Source organism: Bubalus kerabau, chromosome 1 (genome assembly GCF_029407905.1).
Source record: "Bubalus kerabau isolate K-KA32 ecotype Philippines breed swamp buffalo chromosome 1, PCC_UOA_SB_1v2, whole genome shotgun sequence".
NCBI classification, from domain to species: domain Eukaryota; kingdom Metazoa; phylum Chordata; class Mammalia; order Artiodactyla; family Bovidae; genus Bubalus; species Bubalus kerabau.
This window is the reverse complement of record NC_073624.1, coordinates 219,918,973-219,944,128: the sequence shown is the minus strand read 5'-3', so window position 1 is coordinate 219,944,128 and position 25,156 is coordinate 219,918,973. Positions and strand designations below refer to the sequence as shown.

Here is a 25,156-nt window from a genome sequence, read left to right as displayed (position 1 = left end):
TTCGCACGCCTCGCATCGGTCCCACCGGCCGGGACCCCGGGGCAGAATGTCGGAGTCCAAGAGGAGGGGCCGAGGCCGTGACCCTAAGCACCGAGAGGGGAGGAAGCGGGAGCGCAAGCAGGAACTCCTACCCGGGGAGGAAGGTAGGGCACTACCTCGGCGCGCCCAGACACCCTGTTTCCCTGGGAGAAACCTGCCGCCCGCTCACCCGCCCCCAGCGCCGCGCGGGTGAGTCCGGGACTGGACGAGTGGCCGCTGAGGTGACAGGCACCCTGCCCGCGTGCAAGCGGGTCTCTGCGGCTAGGCAGGCAAGGGACTGAGCGCCGGAACCGGTCGGTGCCTGGGAGCGCCTGTCCACCGGCCACCGCGTCTTGATGGAGGGGGCGGGAAAGAGGCGCGACTTGCGGGACGACCTGCAGGGGAGAAGCCCGCAGCTAGCAAAGTGGGGCTAGGAGCGATGGCCGAAAGACCACGGACTGGCAGACGCTGAGGGGGCTGGCCCGGCTGCAGCGCTCAGGGAGCTGTCACTGCCTTCCCGTCCTCAAAGTGTGCTCAGGGCTAGCTCCCACCCATGTGCCACACCTCCAGGAGTTCTGCTCAGCCATTGGAGCAGGAGCAGCTGCGCCTGCCAGCTCTTGAGAAGGGATGCCCTGTCCAGCAGAGGCCCAGGGAATAGAGAGCCACTGCTTCTGTGACAGGTATTTCCTTTAGATTTGGACCAGGCATCAGGCAGTTGTCCCCCTTTAACCTTCAGGAGAGTGACTGCCTTGGTTTCTGGAAGGTGAGAAGGTGCTCTCAGCAGAGCCTGTGAGACCACGTTGGTGGCCTCCCTGGGCAGCTGCAGGGTGAAGGAGGGGTCCCCATTCAGTGACTGGTCTTGGGCTTCTCAGGGCTGGGCTTAAGGTGTGCACGTCCTCCCCTCTAGGACTAGGCTTGCATTATTGGGGTGCTGTTGGGAAACCTCAGATTCTTGCTTCTTTTTTTGGTTCTTCAGGCCAGCATTTTATTAATGCCTATGTTGTACTAGTCAGCAGGCCAGGCATATTCAAATAGTTCATCTCCATTGACTCGTCATAATGAGCCTTGGGGTGGGCAATCCTAGCCCCATTGTACAGAGGGAGCAACTGAGGCTTACTGAGGTTGAAGTCACAAAGTAAGTTCCAGAGAAAGCTCTTGGGCTTCAAATCAGCATTCCTGAACAATGATGCCCATTTTACTGGATCTCTGTCCCTCACTGGGGTTCCTGCCAGAGCTGCAACATAAAAATGTCATCAAAAGAGCACTGGATTGGGAGATGGGAAACTTTAACTGTGGTTGAGAATTTGGCCAAATTACTTTCCTTTTCTGAATTTCTGTGTAATGAGGGAGAAGGGACTAGGAGTTAAATACTGCCTTCAGCCCAGTAGAGAGAAGAAACTAAGAGAAGTTAAAGCCCAGTCTGTGTTCTCTTCTTGAACAAAGCCTCTTGGCCCATTTCTGCTGGACAGCTGTGTCTGGGAGTCCTCCGTAAGGTAATGGACATTGTGGATCTGCCCTGATGGTACTAATGTGAGGCAGCTTAAGCTAGGTTCATGTCGTGTGGGATGAGCTCCCATCTGAGATCTGAAGGAATTCAGGGTGCCTATTTTCAGAATCAGAATTCATGTATTTGACTCACTGAGCCACCCTGCTTCTCCCCACCCTATCATGCACATCCTAGTGTGGGCACCTTGGAAGGCTGGCTACATAAGGGCAATGTCAGGGTTGCAGGAGCTGAGCTGGTAGCAAGCCACATGGGCTTCAGCAGGTGGGAATCAGTAGTGTCAGAAGCCAAGCAGCTGCAGAGTGTGGAGCATGCGAGCGTGGACCAAGCATTGGGGCAGAGGTGGCAGAGGGCTATCAACAGGAGCTGTCACAAGCCTCTCAAGGATCTCTTCCAGCATCCTCTACTCCCGTAAGAAAGTCTTTCTTGATGTCTAACTGTAATCTCTCCTGCTATCTTTTCTTCTCTTGTTTCCTGCTTCCCGGTGGGTAGTTCTTAAGAAGGCTTCTTTCAAGAAATTGGCTGGTCAGCAGATACCAAACAGACCCAAGGCCTGAGCTAGAGGAATTTTGGAGACCTGGGACACTCTGGAATGGGGAGATCTTGGGGGAGGGTCATGCTCTGAAACAAGATATCAGAAGAAACCATGTTGGCAAGAAGCAACAGTCTTAAATCCTTGCTATGTCACTGGGGAGGGCGGGGGTCTAATTTCCAACTGCGGAGGATGAGTGCTTAAGTCAACAGTGGTGTTCAGAGCTGGCGGCCTCCCTCACAACTGCCCTCCAGGCTCATCTGAGGCTGCAGGGTCCTCCTCTTTCATGTTTAGAGCACCCCCGCCAGGGAGAACAGACACTGGGCAGCTGGAGAGGGGTCTTAACCAGGGCGGGGCCACATTTGGTTGAAAGATTGGGAGGTAAAGATATGGAGAGTGTGAGCAAGTTATCCATTAAAATCTTCAGCTTAGACAGGGGAGGATAGCTGGAGAGTGGGAGGGAAAAAGGAGGGAACATTAATTAATTGACTCCCCTGTCCCTGACCACACGTCCAGTAGCCCCCATCTGCTCCTTGGCAAATAGCAGAAGGGGTTCCCCTGTATTCAACAGACCCAGGTCATCATGGGGAAATGGACTTTTCCTCTGTCTCAACTCAGGAGCACGGGCGGGGCTGAACTGCAGGTATGAGCTCTGCTCCGTGACTCATTGAGAGATGGTGGGGCTGACGCCTGGTGTCCCTACCTGGGACTGGGCTCCCCTCACCTCCCATCTTCCCTGATCCCCAGGGACTGGGGTAGGGGTGGCTGGTTAGCCTTGCCAGCCATGGCAGCAGTGTTGTGGGGAGGGGTGGATAATAAATTCACTCTGGTCCCTGGGGTCCAGCCTCTGTGTGTCCCAGGAGCTGCTGTCTCTGGGCCTCAGGAGATGTGCTATGCTCTCAGCTTTCAAGTTCTCCAGGACAGAACCTCAGCTCTCAGGCCCTGTGTCCCTGAGAATCCCGAGAGGGGGAGAGCTGTGGATTAGGATAAGAGGAGGGGGAAAGCTGGCCCCAAAGACACTGATAACCCCTGAAAGTGCTGTGTTGTTTTGAAGAATGACTTTGGAATTTGATTCTAAGTCACTGGCCTTTTTCGTGTGCCCCCTGGAAGGCCAGTCAGGGTTTGATGGAAAGCGTCCCTCTGTTGGAGCTCCCGTGTGAACTGGACTCTGTGTCTGCCCACAGCAGGGCAGGGGGCAGGCTTTGGTCTTCAGAGGAGTATGAAGGTGGATTAGCATCACTAGCTGAGCACTCTGGACACGGATCATTTGAGTGGGCGCAAAGAAATCCTTGCAAGGTCATTCTCTTTCATCTTTTCTATCTCCTGCCTTTGGTGAAGATAGCACCCAGACTCCTAGGATAAACTCCTGTCTTTAGACTGTCCAGGGTCAGGTCAGAGGTGGTCATGTGCCTGCCTGAGTGCACGTGGCTAAGCCACATCTGGCAGTTGTTTCTGGCAGCTGCCACCTCTGGCCTTGGCCCCTGGCTGACCCCGCTGTGCCGGGCACCTGGAGCGGTCCTCCCGGCCCTCTGGGGCTCAGCCTGTGCCTCACACTCTGCTCCGGCTCCCTGGCACCTCGGGGTTCATTAGGAACAAGAACAACAAGCAGAGAGTGACTTTGTACTGCCCAGCAGGCTTTCATCCTGAGAGCTCAAAGCAGTTCACATACCAAGACTCATCGGTCCTCAGCCCAGGTCCCAGGCACCCAGTGATGGGGGCGATGGGACGGAGAGCTCTAGCTTTTCCAGACGGGACAGCAGTGGGGCTGGGAGCAAACAGGGAGTCATCTATGGTGGGAAATCAGGTGGCCAGTAGGTCTGGGATGGAAGTAAAACTGGACTGAGGGCTTCAGGTTGCAAACAAAGGGGAGAGTCTCCCTTAAGAGACTATGCGCTGGGCCCTTCTTTCTCTCAGGCCCTCTGGTCTGTGTGCTCTGTGAGCTGCTGGAAAAGAAACAGCAGCTTCTTGGGAATAGAAGCCCTTGGACTTGGATATTGATGAGGATCCCTAAGTGATCCCCACTTCTGCCCTTGGTGCTGGGTGCTTCAGGGCTGGCTGACCTTAGGGTGGTGTCAGAGTGAGGATATATGGAGGAAAAAGTGCTGGCCCAGCATGGGCAGGCCCTCGCCCTGGCCTTGGGGGTGGGGTCTCCAGTGGGGCTACCAGGCCTGGTCCTAGCCCCACTCAGTCTTCCGAGTCTGCTCTGCATTCAGGCCCGCAAGCCTGGTCTGATGGATAGTTGGTATAGGGAAGAGATTTGTTTTGTTATTGTTTTTTCTTTTTTTTAATGCTGGCAAAGCACTGCCAAAACTTGAGACCTGGGGCCCATCAGAACCATGGCCGTTATGTTTTCCCACTGTGTCTGAGCCTGCAGCACAGCATTTATAACTTTGCAGAGGCGAGTGAAGCATATGCTCTCCGTCTTCCTCCAGCCCAGGCCTGGCCCTGCCAGCCATCCATTCACCAATACCTCCAGGTCCTGGCCACGCAGGAACTATACAAATGGCATGTGCTCTCATTCCTGTAGTGTGTTCAGTTCTGCAAACATTCACGGAGTTCCTCCTATGTGAGTAAACCAGAGCCCCTGCCCTCAAGAAGCTCAGACAGAGCTTTACACAAATGCCTGTGATTGGAACCAAGTGTAAAGCCAGAGATACATGCGATGTATGATGAGGAAAGGGAGGGAGGGTGTAGGGAGGGCTTCACAGAGAAAGTGACGTTTGAGCTGAACCTGGATGGTGAGCCGGAATTCACCAGGGTGAGAAAGGGCCTTCCAAGAGGTAGGAACATTTCATGCCCAACTTGCTTACAGCTGGGTGGTGGGAGAGGAGCAGGGAGAAAGGAGGCAGCTGTCATTTACTGAGCACTTACTACATGTCAGTCCTGATTCTATGAAGTTTAGGTACTATTTTATCATCCCCACTTTACAGATGAGAAAACTGAGGCAGAGAGCGAGTCCATGACTTGCCTGTGATCCAGCATGACTTAGTGGCAGCATGGGGTTGTAGGCTCAGGTCTGCCCCCTGCCCTGCCTTGCCCTGCACAGTCCACCTGACTCCGGGCTCTTCCACAGTCTGGCCCCCCAAGAAGAACCAGTGAGGGGCATGGGTGGCTCTGTTTGTTGGTCCACTTGTTGGAGCAGGTCCTTCCTATCAAACAGCTGGTCAAATATTTACTTCCTGGGTTCTGGGGCGGGGTTGAAGGATGCAGAGATGAGCAGGTTGAGTCCCTGCCTTCACAGGGAGCTTGCAGTGTGACTGTGGCAGCAAAGTGTGAGCGGGAACAGGGGAGCACTGACCCGAGGGGCAGCGCAGGGCCCTGAGGTGGCACCAACAGTCAGGAGCTCTTGGGAAGCCTGAGGGTATTAATGTCGAGTAGTCCAGCCAGAAACCAAGCTCAGGGTCCAGAGAGCCCAGTGGGATCTAGCATCAGTCTGGGCAGTTTTCAGGTCCCTTTTTTTTTTTTTTTTTTTGGCACCCCTGTGCAAAAGATGAATGTCTTAGTCGGTGGGGACCTGGTGGAAAGCATAAACTTAGAACTTTCTAATAATGCAAGTTCATGGGCCCCACCCCCTGACCTTCTAAATCAAAACAGTGGGGATGGGGGCCAGCATGTGTGTTTCAGCAAGCCCTCTGGTTGACTGTGATGCATGCTGAAGCATGAGAACTGCTGGTTAAGCTGTGGCCCAGCCTCCCAGACCAGAGCCAGCCCCGCAGCAACTGTGCCAGGCATCATGCTGGGGGGCTGCCAGGGGAATGGGGAATGGGGTCGCCACCTTGTGGGCTGAGAAGGGAGCAACAGGGACTTCCCTGGTGGTCCAGCGACTAAGACTCTGCACTCCCAAGGCAGGGGCCTGGGGTTTGATCCCTGGTTGCGGAACTAGAGTCCACATGCCACAGCTAAGACCTGGCATAGCCAAAGCAATAAATAATTTTAAAGACGGGGGCAACAGAGGGTATTTGGGAAATACAGTGCAATCCCAAAGATACACTGCTAAATGGTGTGTAAGAGAGAGAGACCCACAGAGTCAAACAGGTTTTCTGAGTGTCAGGCTGGTGAGTTCAGACTTCTCTGAAAACACATGGAGCGAAGAGTTCTGAGCAGGAGACCGACCTGGTCTCCCAGAGCTGCTCTTGAGGCATGTCAGCCACCACCAGTTTGTAGAAGGAGTGGCAAGGAGAGGGGACACCCAGGGCTCTTTCCACTTCCCAGCCAATCAGTCAGGACATGGGCATGGTGATGGTGGGTGGAGGGCATGCAGGCTTTGCCTCCGGACAGCTCACCAGCTGGCAGCAGTCTAGAAGGATTCTGGCTGGAGTTTGGGCCTTGCCAGAGGTCTGTGACTTCTGGCGCAGCTGGGCAAGCCTGGATCTGGGCTCGTGGGCTAGTCCCTTCCCTGTGCAAATGGGGAAACTGAGGCCCAGAGAAGTTCACAGACCAATGAGGTAAAGAGTTTGGCAGCTACCAGGCCAGAGAACTTCTTTGTTGGCTCAGACGGTAAAGAATCTGCCTGCAATTCGGGAGACTTGGGTTCGATCTCTGGGATGGGAAGATTCCCTGGAGGAGGACATGGCAATCCACTCCAGTATTCTTGCCTGGAGAATTCCATGGACAGAGGATCCTGGCAGGCTACAGTCCATGGGATCACAACAAGTTGGACACGACTGAACGACTGAGCACAGACACAGACAGGCCAGAGAAAGAACAACAGCTCCTAAGACTCGGCCCCTTCTCCTGCCCACCATGCCTCGTGTCTCAGTTCCCCGAGGGCCACGTGGTCTCCTGCCCTGGCCAGCCTTTGAACCATTTGCCTGGAACACTGTCTTCCTCCTCTCAGTCACCCTTCAGGCCCAGCACAGGCTTTGTTTCCTCTGCAGAGCCCTTCCTGGCCCTCAGGGTGAAGAGGGAGGTGTATGTCTGTGTCCCCACGGCCCCCAGTGCCCCCCCCATCACAGTGCCCCCACTCAGCTAGAATCTCCACCAGGGAGACTGTGTTACATGACCCTCAGCTCCCGAAGTGAGTACCTGGTACATGGTTGAGTGAACCCGTGAAGGAGGCTGTTAACAAGCTCTTTCACCCCTGTAGATGCACACCTCTGGCACCTTCTCCAATTTGACGAGGAGCAGTCTCATGGGAAGAGGCTGCCCTGACTGAGCCCCCTGCCCATGGCCACGAGCCCCTCAGCGCTCAAGCAGCCTGGTGGGCTGAGTGCATAGTCTTTCAGGCAGGCCCTGATTGCACCATCTGCTCTGTGGTCCTAGGGCAGATCCCTGTTTTGGCCGAGGAGGAAGGCAAGGACTGAGTTGTGGAGGAGCATCAGGTGGGAAAGGGCCCTGGGATTAGCCATCGAAGGACTCCACCCTCCCAAGTGCTGGCGGCAGTCTTGATCTGGACCACTGTGAGGCCTCATCTGTCACAGCCCAGCCTTACATCATTAATTCATCTGTTGAGCCAGTGATGAGTGAGCGAGTACCTGCTTGGTGCCAGACACCAGGAATCTAGCTATGTTCCCACATGTCCCCTCCCCAAGGGCCCCATAGTCTAGAAAGATCAGAACCCAGGTCCCTCCAAGGTAGAAAGCCACCCTGTAGGGCAGAGAGTCTGTGCGAGGCGGAGGCTGTGCCTGGCTGGGTTGATTAGAGAAGGCAGAAGTTTAGAGAAGATTAGAGAAGTTGATTAGAGTGGCATCTGAGGTGATCTCAAGGGATTTAGATTAAGACCTGCCAGTTGAGCTGTCTCTCTTTTCCAGGCACTGTGCTAAGTTCTTGACATTCATTATCCCCATTCAATTCACACCACAATCTTAAGAGGTGGGTGAGATTATCTCTGTTTTACAGACAAGGAACTAAAGTCTCAGAGAGGTTAAGTAACTTGTCTAGTTATACAGGACACTGGGCAGACCAGAATGTAAGCCGAGACCAGTCTGACCCCCAGCCTCTGACACTCTCAGCTGTGCTTCTGTGGGGAAGGCCATGGTAGGGGGGCATGCACAGGGGGCATGGGGGCAGGCAGAATCCAGAGCAAGTTCTTTTGGGGATCAGCCTGGAATATACAATTCCTACAGGGATGGGTTGGGGGAAGCACAGAGGTGTATGGGAAGGGGTCCATTCACTGACCAAGCAAGCTCCCTCTGAAGGCCCTGGCTTCCAGCCAAGGCAGACCAGCAGCCTCCCTTCTACAGACATCAAGGAGCCAAAGAAGGTTTCTTGAGTGTTGGAGAGGCACGCAGAGGTGACTATTCCCCATGTCCACTGCTAGTGGAGTGGTGCTGGGGGATGAGGAGCAGTGTAACCTGAACCCCAGACAATGGAGGGTTATGAGTGTGAGGCTTGGTGGAAGGTGATTGGTCTCCACCATTGGGGAAGGTCAAGAGAAACACAGAGTTGTCACAGATGACAAGGTGATTGAAAGAGGGAACCGAGGATTAAGAACCGTCTCTGGAGAAAAAAAAAATGGAGAAACTGGTTTTCCACACGCTGTGCATGAGCTAATGATGAAGATCCAGGCATCATATATTTTAGGGTAGGTTCTTTCCAGCCCCACTCTGTCTCACTAATCTGGACCACAAGGACTGCATCTCAGCTCTCCCAGACTCCAGAGGCCAAGACTCTCCAAGGATAACTTGCAGGGAGGGTGGCCAGGCCTTTGGCATCGTGGACCCCCTACACCCACTGAGGCATCTGCATTTGGTGCACACGTAGGCTTTACCTGTATAAGGCTAACTAAGACCTTTCCCCTAAAACCCAACATTTCTCTGATTTCCTGTATTTTTATTTTATCTTAAGAATCCACATGAACTTGACATTGTACTCCATCATAGGTCTGTTTGTTTTAATACAAAGATGCTGCTTTTCCTTACTAATGAGCTTGGCAAACCCTTCAGAAAGAAGCCCTGAGGTCATCGTGCGGCTTTGCATTGCAACCCAGTTTGAGAAGCCAGTCTTGTCTGGTGTATAAAGTAACTCCCTTTTCTCCACCCCCACTTCATTTTCCCCTGACTTGGAGCCTCAGGGACAACTTTCTGCAGCCAGGCTGATGAAGTGGGAAGTGCAGACCTGTCCCAGAGGGGAACAGGGCTCTGGGATCCCTTCCTCAGCTCTCTCTCTCTCTCTGGCTTCCTCGAGCAAGGGATGGCCTAGTCCCTTAGCAGCAGGCCTTCTCCACAGTGTTCCCTGAGGCCAGGGCCCATCCTTTTCCAGTGAGGAGATTAAACAGAGTTGGGCAATTGGTAAAGTCCTCCCCACACTGTCATCTCTGCTCTGTCCCTCCCTCTGCCACCAGAAGCCAGAGAGATGGTAGTCTCTTCCATCCCTCCATAAAGAGCATTTGGAGAAGGCAATGGCACCCCACTCTAGTACTCTTGCCTGGTAAATCTCATGGACGGAGGAGCCTGGTAGGCTGCAGTTCATGGGTCGCGAAGAGTCTGATAGAACTGAGCGACTTCACTTTCACTTTTCACTTTCGTGCACTGGAGAAGGAAATGGCAACCCACTCCAGTGTTCTTGCCTGGAGAATCCCAGGGATGGGGGAGCCTGGTGGGCTGCCGTCTATGGAGTCACACAGAGTCGGACACGACTGATACGACTTAGCAGCAGCAGCATAGAGAGCGTTATCTTACTCCAGCCTCTAAAACAGGCAGAGTATGGTTTATAGATGAGTTAACTGAGACCCAGAAAGGCTAAACAACTTATTTACAGGCAGACAGCTAGAAGATTGGGAGATGTGTGGTGTCTTGGGTTGACACTCTCTCCTCTGTTAGCACGGCCTCCTCTTGCCAACTCTAGGTGTCTGGCCTGTGCCCCAAGCACCAGTAAGAACCAGGGACTCTGTGCATCCACGCTGATGCAACCCCAGGAAGTGGCACCTCTGCTCTGTGAACGTGTGCAGTCTCCCCAGACATAGGTGACGTCCCCCGCAGCCTCCATCTCTGCTGCTCGTGTCCCCATGTCTCAGCCCTGGGCCTAGGTGAGGAACTGCAGGGTATACCAGCCTGACTCCCAAGGCTAGGCATCCCTGTCTTGGGAGGGTCCCCAGGAGGTGGCGTTCCTGTGAGGCCGCCGGGCTTCTGGCAGAGGGGGCTGGGGGACTGGATGGACACAGTGTCAGCCCTGGCGGTTGGGCCAGGCCTGTTCTCACCCTGCCGTCACACTGTCAGGTTGGGCATCAGTGGGTGGGTACTTCTGTATGGGCAGGAAGGAACCATCCCATGTTTAAGGCAGGAACCATCCTGTTGGCCTTGGAGCTGCCAAGCCTCATGTCCTCCCCTTCTTCTTACCCTCACTCATAGACCAGCATCTGCCTCCCTGCTCTAGCTCCATCCCCAGCCAGCCCTGGCCCCTCTTCTTTGCCTTATAGCTGACGTGCCAGGCCCCTGGCCTGCCAAGCTAACAGCCCATTGGGTCTGGTCTGGCTTTCACAGGCGTACCCAGGGAGGCTCTGCCCCCTTCCAGCTTCAGTGGTGCCCGACAGCAGCAGCCATGTTACCTTGCTCAGCACCGTGTCCCTGGTGCCTGGTACATCACAGGGACTGAAGTGGACATTTGTTGAATGGTGTGAGAAGAGGGCAAGCCAAGGTCAGGCACCAGGCTGGGCATGGTTGGCTGAGGAAAGATGGCTCAGGGAAAGCCAAGAGGCCCAGCAAGTCGCATTCCCCTTGTGAAGCCTGGCCTGTGGATACCAAATGGCTCTGCCGCCAGCCCTGGGGAGAGATACCTGACGGCCTGTTTCAGGGCAGGCCCTCTGTGCTCCCTTAAGCCAGCTGTGTTTTTAGTTGTTGTTGTTTCTTCTTTCTTCCTCATTTGAACTTGGAGTCTGTAATTAACCTCCCATAGGTCGCAGTCACTCTTTGGGTGGGAGAGGGGCGGGGGGGCTGGCCCAGAGTCTGCCAGCAGCAGGCCAGTGGGAGACTTTGATGCCAGGCAGGCTGGTCGCATTGTCTCTAGGTGTTGCCCCGCAAAGGGGACTGCTCAGCCTTAGTCATGAGGTGAGGATCATTAACCCTTTTAAGAGCCCGCTGCCCCTGCCCCATGGTTGTCGGAAGGAAGGCCGGGCCAGGTCCTCCTGGCTGGGCTGCCTGGCCCTGTCCCGGGCGTCTGTCTTGCTCTCAGATCTCTGCAGGCTCCGCACCCACCGCCCACTGCCGAGAGGAATGAGGTCAAGCTGCTGGCAGCAGCGGTACCTCCTGGCCTCGGGGCTGGGATGTGGGAAAGGAGCACCCCTGGTAGTCCTTACTGGTGTTGTTATCTTCAGTGAGGTTCTTTCTGGGGACTCCCTGTCACACAGATGTGGGCCAGATGCCCTGGCTTGGCATCAGGTGGTGAGAAAGCAGAAGCCCCCAAATAACCATGGCCCAACTGTGGCAGCTGAGCTGTGCCTGAAGGTTTTACAGGACCCCTCCTCAAGGGAGGTCTTTTTGTGGAGACCTGGGTCATCCTTCGGGCTTTCCAGGTGGTGCTAGTGGTAAAGAACCAGCCTGCCAATGCAGGAGACATGAGTTAGATCCCTGGGTCGGGAAGATCCCCTGGAGGAGGGCGTGGCAACCCACTCCAAAATTCTTGCCTGGAGAATCCCATGGACAGAGGACTGGCAGGCTACAGTCCATAGGGTCGCAAAGAGTCAGACACAACTGAAGCAGCTTATCATGTACCCATGGGTCATTCTTGAGAGACTTTCCTCTTGTTAGAAAACTGCCAGAGGAGCTCTCCCCATACCCCCACACCCTGAGAGCCCTAGTCCTGCTGTTTGGTTGTTGTTCAGTAGCTAAGTTGTATCTGACTCTTTCCAGCCCATTGACTGTAGCCTGCCAGGGTCCTCTGTCTGTGGGATTCTCCAGGCAAAAATACTGGAGTGGGTTGCCATGCCCTTGTGCAGGGGATCTTCTTGACTCAGGGATCGAACCAGTGTCTCCTGTATTGACAGGCAGATTCTTTACCACTGAGCCACCTGGGAAGCCCAAGTCCTGCTGTTTAGGTGGTCCCGTAAGTGACAGGACTAGGAAGTGAACAAAGTGACCCCTCAAGGAGGATGGGAGCTCAGGGCTTGGTCTGCAGAGGAGACATTAGGGGCATGAAGGGCAGGCTGACCAACACCCAAGGATCATCAGCATGCTGCCTGCCCCTCCCCTGGGAGGAAGGTACAGCCCCAGGGAAGCAGGGTGTTGGGAATCTCCACTCCCTTCTTTCAAGCAGAGATTTTCCTCTTCTTCCGCCTAATGCCTGTCATCTGTCCACTTTCCTGTGTGCTGGGCCTTTGAGGATCCCCTCTCTTTGTGGGGAAATACTCACAAACTCTCAGGACTGTGACACCCCCTCCCTTTGGCCGCAAAGCTGAATTTATAGAGAAGTTTATGGCAGTATTGTTAATATCAGCAGAACGTTGGAGACAGATTCATCTGAACAATGAAATATTATGCAACCTTAAAAATAATTTAGATCTATATTTCTAGATTTGGGGAGATGCCTTTATAATATGCTAACCAAGAAAACAAGGATATAAAATGCTTTCAAGAGAAAAATCTTTCAGGAGGTATTTGAAAATGTTGTCAGTGGTTTTCTCTCTGTTGGTAACTGAATGGATCGAAATGTGCTTTTCTTTTTCCTTGTATTGTGTAATTTTTCTACAACAAAAATGTATTTCTTATGTAACAAAACAGTACCAGAAAGGGACAAGCTAAGCTCCTTGGTGGGTGGGAGCGGATACTCCACAAGAGGCTGGGTCATTTCTGTCTGGCACACAGCACTCCATGAACACAGTTGGGTTGCCTCAGCTTTTGTCCTGACAGATCCAATCCACCCCAGGAAATCTGTTTCTTTGCTTGGTTCAGCTCTGACCCCAAGACACTCTAGGGACATAGAGCAGTGGTCCCCATACCACAAACTGGCATTGCCCTCTGGGCCCTGGGCCATAAAAGACATCCAAACAATACCAGACCCCACTCAGACAGGGTGCCCAGGCCAAGGCTGGAGCTGGCCCCCTCATGTCTGATGCCCCATAAGCTCCATCTTCAGCCCTTCAAAGATCTGCTGTGTCCACGGCCTCTTAGCATTGTCCCAGGTGTCCCCAGCATCTGGTACTGAATCCATGGGATGCAGTGGGAGAAGCAATGGCAGCTCAGGATTAGAACAAGCTTAAAATGCAGAAAGGAAAGTAAGACCATGTCATTCCCCAGCCTGTAAGTTCTGATACTTTCCATCACATCTACAAAGCTCCAGGGCCATATTGGCCAGGGTGTCCACACTCCTCGTGGCAGAAAGCCTGACAGGGCTCCAGGCCCAGGAGTGAGGGTGCAGGGGTCCCCTGGGCATTGTTCCCAGTGCCACCTGTAGAGTGTGCTCCCTGAGCTGCCGCCCGGCTCTCCAAGGGTCTTGCCTGAAGCAAAAAAGTACAGGCTGTTCTTATGGTCCTCTTCCTTTCGAAACACCCATCCTTGACTTTCAAAGAGCCATGAACTAAAACATCTGAGAACAGCAACCAGGACTGGACTCTGCTAGAGCAGGATACATAGTTTTCAGAGGATGCTTGTGGGGAATCGTTAAGGGACATAAAAGAAGATTCTTCATAAAGAACACAGCATGATTCAAATGTGTGGTTGTTTTTATTTTGTCATCCTTTAGAACAGTGCTAATAGGAATATAATATGATCTACATAGGTAATTTAAAAATTTCTAGTAGGCACATAGGAAGTCGGGGGTGGTGAGGCAAAACAAACTCAGACTTCACATCCTCACTCACACAGCTTCATGTCAGTCACCGGGCCTACTCTCAAGGCTCCCCTGTCGTCCATAATCTTTTAGCCACCTAGGCCTCTATTATCCCTTAAATTCACTAAGCTCATTCCCCGCTCAAGGCCTTTATCTGGGAGCTCCTTCTGGCCTCATGTTTCCTGAGATTGTTTGCTATTATATATTCTCCTCCCTCTAATGCAGGCTCCCTAAGAGCAGGACGTTTATCTGCCTTGTTCACTACTATACACTCAGGACCCAGGACAGTGCCTGGCATGTAATAGGGTAAATGAATGAATGAATGAATGTGGAACAAGCAAACCAGATGGGGTTGCTCTAAAGTAAGAAGACTGTCAAGAAGTAGCTGAATGACAGAAGGGTTTCACCAGATGGGGTGGCTCCTTACGATCTGGGTTTCCCACGGTGGAAGGGAACAACCTTGAAGCCCCCTGATCCCGGGCCCTCTGAGTTGCGGTCATGCCTGCTGTCTCTGGATCAGTCTCTGTGCCGCCATCACTGCGACTGGGAAGCAGTAGGCACGGGCTCAGGGCTCAGTACTGCACCAGGACTCCTATCAGGAAGCACCGCCTCTTCCCACCAGATAATCCCCCCATCCCCACCCTGGCTCACTCGGAGGAAGCGGGCCTGGGTCGGGAGGGTAGGGTCAGGGGCTTCCCTCATCTCAGAACTGCAGGAATATCAACACTCTCCAAGCAAGGAAAGGAGGCACCTTAGAACCTGAGAAGAGCTCTCTGTGTCCTCAGTTCGTGAGGAGGGGGTGGAGCCTAGTTGTAGGTGACCAGGTCACCAGGTGACCAAGAGGTTAGACCACTAGGTGCCAACCCAGCCTTGGAGTCAAGCCACCTGTAAAGATGTGTTCATCTTGCAGCCAGACACTGAGCTCCACGTTTATGTGCTTTTGCTTACAGTATGTTACATATTTATTATGTACTTTTAAAACCTGCATACCTGGACCCTCTCTCACAGGTCCTGCTTCAGAATGTCCAAGAAAACGTCCCAGGCACCAACATACTAGCTTCCTAGTTAGTTCTTGATAGCTCAGTTAGTAAAGAATCCGCCTGCAATGCAGGAAACCCCAATTCGATTCCTGGGTCGGGAAGATCTGCTGGAGAAGGGATAGGCTACCCACATCAGTATTCTTGGGCTTCCCTTGTAGCTCAGCTGGTAAAGAATCCACCTGCAATGCGGGAGACCTGGGTTCGATCCCTGGGTTGGGAAGATCCCCTGGAGAAGGGAAAAGGTACCCACTCCAGTGTTCTGGCCTGGAGAATTCCATGGACCATACAGTCCATGGGGTCGCAAAGAGTCGAACACAACAGAGCGACTTTCACTACTACCACTACCATTTGGTTCTCATTAGCATCTAGGGTTGACAATTATTGATAAAGAGTGACTGGGGTCCCCAGAACAAGCAGTAGGAGGATGGTGGGGTGTAGGCAAGGGGGAAGGGTGCTGAGGCAGGGCTTCAGTCACATTAGAATAATGAAGTTCCAGAAAGTCCCACAGATTGAAACACACAAAACCTCACAAAAAAAAAAACCCACACAAAACCTCAAAAACAAACAAACAAACAATAAACTAGCATTTTAAAATGTAAGGAGCAAATAATGAGAGGGAAATATTGTAGCAAAAGGTGAACAACCTTAATATTTATAAAGAACTCTTACAAATTAGTAAGAAGATGAGCACCTGATAGAAAAACAGAGTACAGACAAGAACAGGCAATTCAAAGAGAAGAAATACAATGAGCCAGTACACTTAGGAAAAGCGGTCAACTTCACCAGGGGGAATCAAAAAAATGCAAATCAAACAACAAAGAGGCATCATCTTTTGCCTAGCTAATTGGCAGAGATTAAATACATGATAATACCTAGTGTTGGTGAGGGTGTGGAAAAAACAGGCACCATCATTCACTGGTGGGAGGGCAGACTGGTGCAGCCTTTCCAGAACACAATTTGGCAACATGTAAAACTGAGGAAGATCCCACCCCTTTCTGACGCAGCAATTCCACTTTTAGGAAGATTGCCTTAGGAAATAATGGTAGATAATAATAACAATAATAGCCAACCTTTCTTAAATGCTCTATGCATACCAGGCTTTACATACCTTATCTCATATAATCCTCCCAGTCATCATCCCATGAGGTAGGAGCTGTTTTTATCACTTCTGAGGAAACTGAGGCCCAAAAGGATTAAGACAATGGCCTGAGGACTTCTAGTAGCTCAGATGGCAAAGAACTCGCCTGCTAATGCAAGAGATGCAGGTTCCATCTCTCAGTCCAGAAGATCCCCTGGAGAAGGAAATGGCAACCCACTCCAGTATTCTTGCCTGGGAAATCCCATGGACAGAGGAGCCTGGCGGGCTATAGTCCATGGGGTCGCAAAAGAGTCGAACCCGACTTAGCAACTAAACAATGAAACAACAGAGGATATAGAACTAACAAGTTGCAACGCCTGGATTTGACTCCAGGCAGTGTGAGTCAGGAGCCTCACTGCCCGTACAGCAGAATACACTGGATATGTATCAATACAAAGGACAATGTGCACTGAATATATACACTGGATAGAGCTGCAAGAATATTCCTCTGGGCTTGTTTGTGATGAGGTGTAGGGAGGCAGGGGAGACTGTATGTTAAATTCCCCCACAATAGGAACTGGTTACATTATGGTGTACCCATATAGGAATATTATGTAACCTTGAAAATGGTGCTACAGAAAAAACTGTGTGTGAATCCTAGGGGTTTTTGTTTGTGCTTAAAAGATCTCTGAAAGGACATAAAAGGAGCTGATAGAATTGATTGCCTCCTAGAAAGGCAACTGTGTGGCCATGGTCAGAAATCAGAAGGAGACTTGTGTAAGTCATATACCATTTTTCACTTCTTGAATTTTAAATCATGTGAATGTAATATTTATTAAAATGTTTAAATACCTATAAATACACACACACACACACAAGTTAAGTTCTAGAACTTATTCCACATAACTTTACTTCCTTGAAATGCTATTAAGGGTTCCCCCAAAAGCTCCAGGACTCTTACTTGGGGAATCATATCAAAGCTGATGAAGAGACTTCTTTAATGCGTAGTTCAGGTTTCCCAAACTGAGTTGCTCATGGAACCATTTTCTTAGTTAATGTCTCTTATCCTCTCTCTGGAGATGACTGCCTTATAATTTGGGAATTATTTGTTATTATTTGGGAATTATTTGTTATTAATAATTAATGCCAAGGTTAATGAAATGAAAGAAACATGTTACTGGCACTGGTCCCACTTTGTTTAAAAATAGATGTGTAGGTGTGGTATGTGTGTGTTTTGCTTATGAGTTCTAGGATAATGGATGATTTTAGTTTCTTCTTTTATCCATTTGTATTTTTTAATTTTCAAAAATGAACAAAACCATTCCACAAGCACCATTTTTTGAGCCTATGTACTGTATTTTTTAAGGCTTTGGGATCCCTTTCTTTCCATGCACCCCATTCTCTGTATGTGTGGCATGCTCAGTAGCTTCAGTCATGTCCAACTTTTTGCAACCCCAGGGACTGTAGTCTGGCAGACTCATCTGTCCATGAGATTCTCCAAGCAAAAATACTGCAGTGGGTTGCCATGCCCTCCTTCAGGGAATCTTCCCAACCCAGGGATCGAAACCATGTCTCCTGTGTCTCCTGCATTGCAGGCAGATTCTTCACTTGCTGAGCCACCAGGAAGGCCCCTACTCTCATCTACTCCCTACTGAAAGCAGCAGCCCAGGGTTAGGTTCACTGAGAGGCCCCCATCTATAGCCAGGCCCTCTCATCTGTCTTTATCCAGGGCCAGCTCAAGCTGTGGCTCTGAGGTGGTGGGGGATGGACCAGTGGCCTAGATGGGGTCTGCTGTCACTAGACAGCTCTCTGGCTCCAGCAGACCCTACCTTCAACTAGGTTCCTCAAATAGAGATACTGAGGCTACAGAATCAGACACCAGCCAGGTGCAACCCTGATACATTGCGCATCCAGGCACCTGGGCTTTGGTCCCAGCTCTGGGCTGCCTGGCTATGTGACCTTGGCCAAGTTTCTTAACCTGAATGTCATCATCACCCTTTGAGTCAGCATACCGCTTGCCTTACAGAGCTCAGTGACCAAATGAGGGCACACACAAAGGCATTGGTGTCCTGTCAAGGGCTGTCCCAGTGGAATTATTACACACTCAGCAGGGAACATGGGCTTGTCATCACCTTCCTAAGAACAGAGTACTTTTTTCTTTTCTTTTTTTAATAGGTTGGTAGAGGGAGGGGAGCAAGGAGATGAAACATGGGAGACTGGGGCATGTGGAAATAGAATGGTGTTCAAGACAAAGAGGAGAAGCCTTTTAGCTTGACATTTGCAGCCCTGCAGCCCTGGTTGGGCTCATGTCCCCCAGTGTAGCCCCTGGCCCCACCCCACACACAGCCATGCCACTTCACACATGAAGGTCAGCTCACATCACCGACCACTGTGATTCTGATAAACCACAGCTTAGACCACCTCCCTCCCTTCCAGCTCCCCCATCCTTTGATTTTGAGCTGAGTTAGCTGTTCCCCAGCCTCCATTGGGGTCACACCTCTGGGCTTCAGTACCCCAAAGCCTCCATGATTGCTATGATGCTAGATTCCAGCTCCTCTGCCAGACTGGATTTCCTGAGGGCAGGAGCTGTATCCGTCATTCTGGTCCACCTGTCTCCTCTGGGTCCACCATGGGCCTGCGGGTCTGGGATGAGAATTAGAAGTCCAGGAGACCTGGGTTTGAATTCCAGCTTCATCCCCTTGGGGAAGTGACTTCACTCTGAGCCTCAGTTTTCCCCATCTGTAAGTGGATTTCATCCTTGCAGTGAACTCACAGGGTTATTTTCATCAGTTACTGTGTATAAAGCTCTGAAGACCATTCCAGGCATGAAGGAAAACTCTCCATCGGTAGTACTCACACTGACAGCATCACAGACCCTTGGTGAAGGCTTGTTGATTTGAACTAGGAAACGGCACCAGGAAGGGTGGTTCCCCAGGATCAAACCCCACCTCCCCTAGAACAGTGGCCCTTTCCCCACTGTGCATGCTTGGCGCTGTCTCAGCACCTCCACACTCACCTCCTGCCTTGTACCCCCACAGCCACTCGGCCCAAGCTGAAGAAGATGAAGAGCCAGACGGGACAGGTGGGTGAGAAGCAATCGCTGAAGTGCGAGGCAGCAGCAGGTAACCCTCTGCCCTCCTACCGCTGGTTCAAGGACGGCAAGGAGCTCAACCGCAGTCGGGACATCCGCATCAAGTATGGCAATGGCAGGTGAGCAACATCCCTCCCTCCGTCTGCCAGCCGCCCTGCCTCCTTCCTGCACGGAACCAGTTCCCATCTCCCTTTTTTGTGGCTCCCAGTTTCTCCTTCCAGCTCTGGCATGCTGCCCCAGTGTCTTGCAGATGGTAGCCCCTTAATTAACATCCCTGGATGGCTGAAGGCCATTTGATTGTCAAAGTCAGCTTTAACTATGAAGTCCCCTCTTGTCCATAAAACTTTTCAAAGGACTCACAGGGTCTGAAGCCCACCACTGGGCAGTCTTTGGTAAAGGACTCTGATCTATAATGTGTCTAGGAGGTCATGGGTGATGATGCACCAGTTCCTCAGCTCAGCAAGCTGTCACTGGGCAGGGAGCCAGGTGAGGGGAGGGGCCCATGGCTTTGACTGGTGTCAGAGAAATCTCAGACAGCTCGCCTGTGACTTGGAAATTGTCTCAAGTCTTTGAGTCAAGGCTCCAGGGAAGAGAATCAGAAGGTCTAGGGTCTCTGGGCTGTGGAAGGTGGTCTCTCTTCCATCTTGGTCAGACAGGGGGCTGCAGGCAAGAGAAGCCAAGGATCCAAGGGCAGCCCCTCACCTCTCTCCTGCCTCTCACGGCCCCTGAAGGGCTGTCAGAAGGCAGAACAAGCTTGACCTCCACTCTGCAGATTCTGAGGGTACAGTAGGCTTCCCTCTCTGGCTGAGGGGCACCCCAGCCTTTTCTGCTCCTCCCCAGAGGCTGTCATTCCCTCCTCACCCCCCAAAATGCAAATGATTTTAGAGGACCCTCCAACCTGCCCCACAGCCAAAAGCAATGGGAAAAATGTCTGGGCTCAGGCTGCTCCTGGTTTGCTGGGAGGCCCTGGATGTATACATCCTGCCGTCTGGCCTTAGTGTCTGAACCTGTGTAGGGAAGGGGTCAGGATCTGGGTGATGCTTGCAGTTTTCTGACCCTCTTTCCATGAGCAGGGAGCAAAGACAGGACCCATCACCCTGGAAAGTGGTCCAGGCAGAAAATAGAAAGTGATTTAAGAAGGTTTTGGTTCAGATCAAAGGTTTACAGCTAAAAAAAACACTGCTTTCTGAGGGAAATTGGGAGGAGGGTTTCTGGGATGTCACCAGTCAATGGAGTTAGCAAGAAATTCAGATTGCCCATCAAGTCACCTTCTGAGGCCCCCTCACCCCTTCCCGCTGCCCCGCCATGCCTGGCTGCAAGCTGGAGAGAAGAGTAGACTGGCTTCCCAGGCTGTTGGGGCCTGTCTCCCTCCTGTTCTGTTTTTCTGGAAGATGGCCTCCCCCCACTTCCCTGAGACAGCAGAAGTCAGGAGTGGGGGTGCTTCTTGCTGCCCACATTACGCTCGAACAGTCCACAACGTGGCCAGTCTTCACCCCCATTCCTGATCCACACGTGACCCTCACACTCACCCACACCCTCCTGCACACGCACCCTCAGAGCCCTTGGGCCACCAACAAACTCCTCTCTTTGGTGAATTCTCCCTCTCTCTTCCAACAAACCACTAACACCGCCTCTCCTCCAAAAGCTCTCTCTCCACGTTGCCGTCTCCTGTTCCTCCTCCCCCGACTCTTGCCCATCTCGCTCCTGCCGTTCACCACCATGTGGAGGAAGTTTCTTGCCCACTGACTCCACACTGGCTCATCGTCCATACCTCTGCTCTACAGGAACCTGCCCTGTAAACACAATCCCAATACTCTCTGTGGCTGCAGCTCTTGACAGATCCGGTGACCTCAGGCCCCTCCCGGGGCCCTCTGGCTGCCAGGCCCCCCAGCAGCCGTTGGCACGTGTGCCACCTGCTTCCTTGCCCCTGTACGCCTCCTCCTCATCCTCTTGTGCCTCTGAGCCCCTTCTCTCAGGCATCATGAATGCTGGAACTTTTCTGTGTCTGGGGCTTTGCTCTTCACCCAGAGCTCTTCACCCATGGGTGAATTCACCCTCTCATATCTGATGACCCCAAGCCTCCATCTCTAGTCTGATGGCTTTTTTTCCCTTTCCTGAGTTCCAAATCCATACTGCCAGCTAGATACCACCCCTGAGGTTCCCCATGCTTATCTGTTTTTTTTTTTCACTTTTGTTTGCTTTTTTTGTTTTGGCAGTGTGTATTCCTGGGCCATACGTTTTTGTTTCTTCAGTTTCTTCTGGGATATCTTTTTCTTCCATGCAACCTTTTCTTCTGGTTTAGGAACAATCTGTTCTTTTCCAGTGAGGACCATCTCTATGAGGCAGGGAGAGCTCATGTATGGGTTGATCTGACGGTGAGCTCTCTAAGTCCTGCCCCACAGGCTGGAGGTTTTGTTCACCTGGATGTGCTCAATGAGCAGAGAATCTACATCTAAGCTCTTAAGTTCAGCACTACTCTCTGAGGTTTTGAGCACGTACAGTAAAAATTCAATGCTCATTTTGGGCCACTGACCCTGCGTCCAGCCCTGCTGTTTGCCCTGTGCACACCTATCACTCCACCACTGTAACAATGGAATGGCACACATAGCTTCTTTAAAATGACATCCTTCTGATACTTAGTGGCTTCTCGGATATGCATACACTTAATGGCCTGCGTGGCTTCACGAGTGTTCTGAAAATGAACACAAACATTGGAACTTCTTGATTTGCACAATTTTGTGGGAATTTCTGGGTCAAATGAATTGCAAACTATTTTTAGAGGTCACCTCCGCTGCTTACTGGAAAAGCCCCAGACATCTCTAATCCAGAACGCCCTGGTCTTGCCTCTCCCCCATCCTCTCTGGCCCTGCCTTGCCCCACTGCACTTCCCTCTCGGCTGTGGCGAAACCAGACTGCCTGCTGCCCAGTGCCTGCCCTCATGCCGTCCCCTCCAGGAGGACACCAGGTCTCAGAAAGGAGGCCTCCTTCTCCCCGCCCACTTCTGCTCTCCCTGCCTCCAGCCTCTTGTCCTCCACCAGCTCACTCTTGGCCATTCCCCGCCTTTTCTGGGCCACAGGCCCCTTTGTGAATTCACTTCTGTTTTGCGCGTATGTGTGCTGAGCGTCAGTTGTGTGCCGGGGACTCTACCCAAGGCCAGGAATGCACCAGCGGTGGAGCAGGCGTGGCCCCATCTTCACCGTTTCTCGTCTAGCTTTAGCGGAGGGTCTGGTAAAGACCCTTTCTTCATAAAACGTATGCCTGGTTTTGTTTGCAGTTCTAGAGGTCCACAGGTTCACTGACCCCGGTGGCTCTGACAGGGGATGGTCTTTCTAACAGGGCACATATCTGATCATTCATTCATTTACTTGGCAGATCTTGAGAGTCTGCTGTATGCCAGGGACAGCCTAGGCCGTGGTGCTCTTCTAATGCTCCCCTTCCTGGCCTATAACTCACCGTCTCGCTGTTCTCCCCCTCGGTGCTCCTGACTCCTAGGCTTGGGCCCAGACTGTTCCCTGTGCTGGCAGCACCCGCTCCTCTCACCTTGTCCTTCGCAAAAATCTCCAAGGCCTAGCTTAAATGTCACACCCTCTGGGTCACCCTCCTGAGCTCCCCCAGCAAGCTCTCACATCTCCTCCCATGGTGCCTTAGACACGGCTTCACCGCATGGTGGGAGGCTGTTTCTCCCAGCATGAGAACCTCTGAGACCACCCCCAGACACACCCTGTCTCCTGTGTAGCCTGGCGGAGGTCATCTGCTTTCCGTGTGAACTGACAAGGATCTTGCAGGATCTGCTCACCTCTCCTGGGTGCAGGGGGCGTAGGATTGGGCAGGACACCTGTTGCATTGACCTTGCCTTCGAACAAGTGACTGTCCTGGTCAGGCCCTGGTGTCAGCAGACAGATGGGGCACCCAGTCCCCACACAAGGCCTGGATGTATCCCCTAGGTCTCCTGGGGGTACTAAGGCCTCCTGACAGCCTGAGTGTGCCCCCTGCCCCCTTCCTGTCAGCATCCTGTCCCGTTGGGCACATTTCAAACTGCCTGGCTCCACCCATCCTGCCCCGGGGCTGCTCCCTGCAGTGAGTCTATGGGCTGGAAGAGTGGGCTGTGGTGGAGAGCGCCTCACTCCGTCATTTCCCATTCCCTCACTGTGACTCGGAGAACCGCCACCTTTACACATACACCTCATCTGGCGTGGGGTCTGGGGGCTGGGGGCAAGAGTCTCCTTTCTGGCAAAATCATCTTTCCTCTGCGCACACTGCAGTGCACACTCTAGCCCTCCCAGTGCTCCATTCTGCCCAGGCCACACTGTCTTAATGTCACTCTGGGTCTATGGAGACGCCCCTCCCACTGGGCGCCGCCTGTCTCTGGGGCAGCCCCGCTGAGGTGTCTCAGCCCAGCCTTCCTGTGCCCAGAGAAGACCGCCCCCTTCCCCAGCCCTGGGCACGGAGCCCTTCCCCGGCGGAACCACGTGTTCCCCTGTTTATGAGGGGCAGGCTGGAACAGGCCCCTCAGGCAGGCAGCAGGAGGTAGGCACTGGGGAAAAACGTGCGGGTGGGTGGAGGAGGCAGCTGCCCAGATCACTGGTCCCTGCCAGCAGAAAGCTGGCTGAGAAAGGCGAGGAGGGCGCCTGTCACGGGACAGCTGGGTCAGCCCGGCAAGGGACAGCGGGCCTGCCAGGGAGGTAGGAGGGGGCCCTGAGCACCTGGGGCTTCTCAGGGAGCTAGGAGAATGTAGTGGCCCCGCTCCTCAGCTGCAGAGCCCCGCCCTTCAGCTCTGACCCCAGAACCTTTTGTGCCAGGCTGGGGCCACCTTCCTGGAACTGGGGCGATCATCACACAGCTGGTAAACCAAGATGCCTGCACTCAGCAAACCTGGGGCCCTGGTTTCTGTCCTCTAGCCTCTTTCTGATTCCTCAAAGGGGAGGGGCTCTCCCTGCACCCCGGCCTTTTCACAGACCTCACACTCCTCCATGCAGGAAGCCTTTCCTTCTGGTTTTAGCTTCCATCCTTCCAGGTAACTGTGAGCCTGGCTCCACCTTATTCTCCTGCATTTGAGGTGGTGTAAGGAACGCTTCTTTGAATTCACTATGAGTGGGTGACAAGGAGGGTCCATCTCTGTGTCCCCTATACCTTCTTTTTTTTTTTTACATCAAGGCAATTTATTAACACAATAATCTGAGGAGTCCTATTCACAGATGGTGAACCCCCTTCCTGTGGGTGCTATTGGAGGGGGTGACGGTGACTTGCTCAGTTCGCCCAATCTTCATCCCTGGGGCAAGGGCTCTAATGGCTGTCCAGGAGTCTTGTCCTGTTTCCTCCTGTGACCTGGAATTTGATGTGAAGGGCAGTGATGCCCAGCTCCTTGCATCTCTAGGCTACATTCGGGGCAGCCAACATGGCAGCCTATGGAGAGAGCTCACCTCGGTCAGCCTTCACCTTCCTCCCCTCAGTTACACAGCAGATGGCTTCCTGGCCAGAAAGATCCGTGATGTGGACAGAAGTATCACTGAAGGGTGCAAAGATGTGGCACACCAAACATGTTTTCTCCTTCAGCCACCTGAGGGCCGAGGCTGATGACCTGTTTTTCCTTCTTTTCTTTCTTCCTGCGAGGTGCCATTTCTGCACGTCTTCTCCCCTATGCATCCTTGACCCTGAGACCCCCAGGTGAGCCCCTGCCCTGCTCATCTAGTGTTAAGGAAGAGCTGGTGGCCAGGAAGCTGGAGAAGCCTGGTCCTGGGGCAGCTGGGCTCCCTGGCATCTAATTAGGCAGGAGCCAGAGAGGAGATGCTGTCGTAGCCAGGGGTCTGTTTAATGAAGAGAAGAAACTCAGATTGACAGAAGAGGGTTGTAAGCAGACACAGGCCAAGGAGACAGAGACCGGCATGAGCCGGGAGGGGTGGAAGGGAGTCGGGCAGCTGTCACTGTATCATCGGTGTGGACATCATCACAGAAACAAGGCCTTTTGACTAGACAGGCTCGTGAAGGCTGGTTTGGGGGATCCCAGAGTTAGGAGGTCTGGGAAGAGCCCAGCATCAGGGGCTGAGGAGGAGCTCAAGAGACTGGTCCCCAAAGCACAGCGCAGGGAGAGATATGGGTCATTTTGCTGTCTTCCTCCATCCCTGGCGCAGCCTCTCTGCTCACTGCCCTCCTTCCCCATGAGCTTCATGGCTCTGTTTCTCCAGCCCTGGATTCA

General features: G+C 52.7%; 1 protein-coding gene and 2 pseudogenes across 3 annotated transcripts in view; 1 reads left to right on the top strand and 2 right to left on the bottom strand.

Annotated features, from left to right (window-relative positions):
- The window catches only part of NRG2 (neuregulin 2), a 199,138-nt gene that overhangs the window by 137,888 nt on the left and 36,094 nt on the right, over positions 1–25,156 (top strand). For all 3 annotated transcript variants that reach the window (XM_055555340.1, XM_055555332.1, XM_055555350.1), the window contains one exon: positions 18,911–19,082. In XM_055555340.1, the coding sequence (XP_055411315.1) occupies positions 18,911–19,082 (172 nt within the window). The remainder of the gene's footprint in view (positions 1–18,910; positions 19,083–25,156) is intronic.
- Positions 19,958–22,016, bottom strand: LOC129641252 (60S ribosomal protein L17-like; annotated as a pseudogene).
- LOC129641251 (40S ribosomal protein S14-like) lies at positions 24,153–24,589 on the bottom strand (annotated as a pseudogene).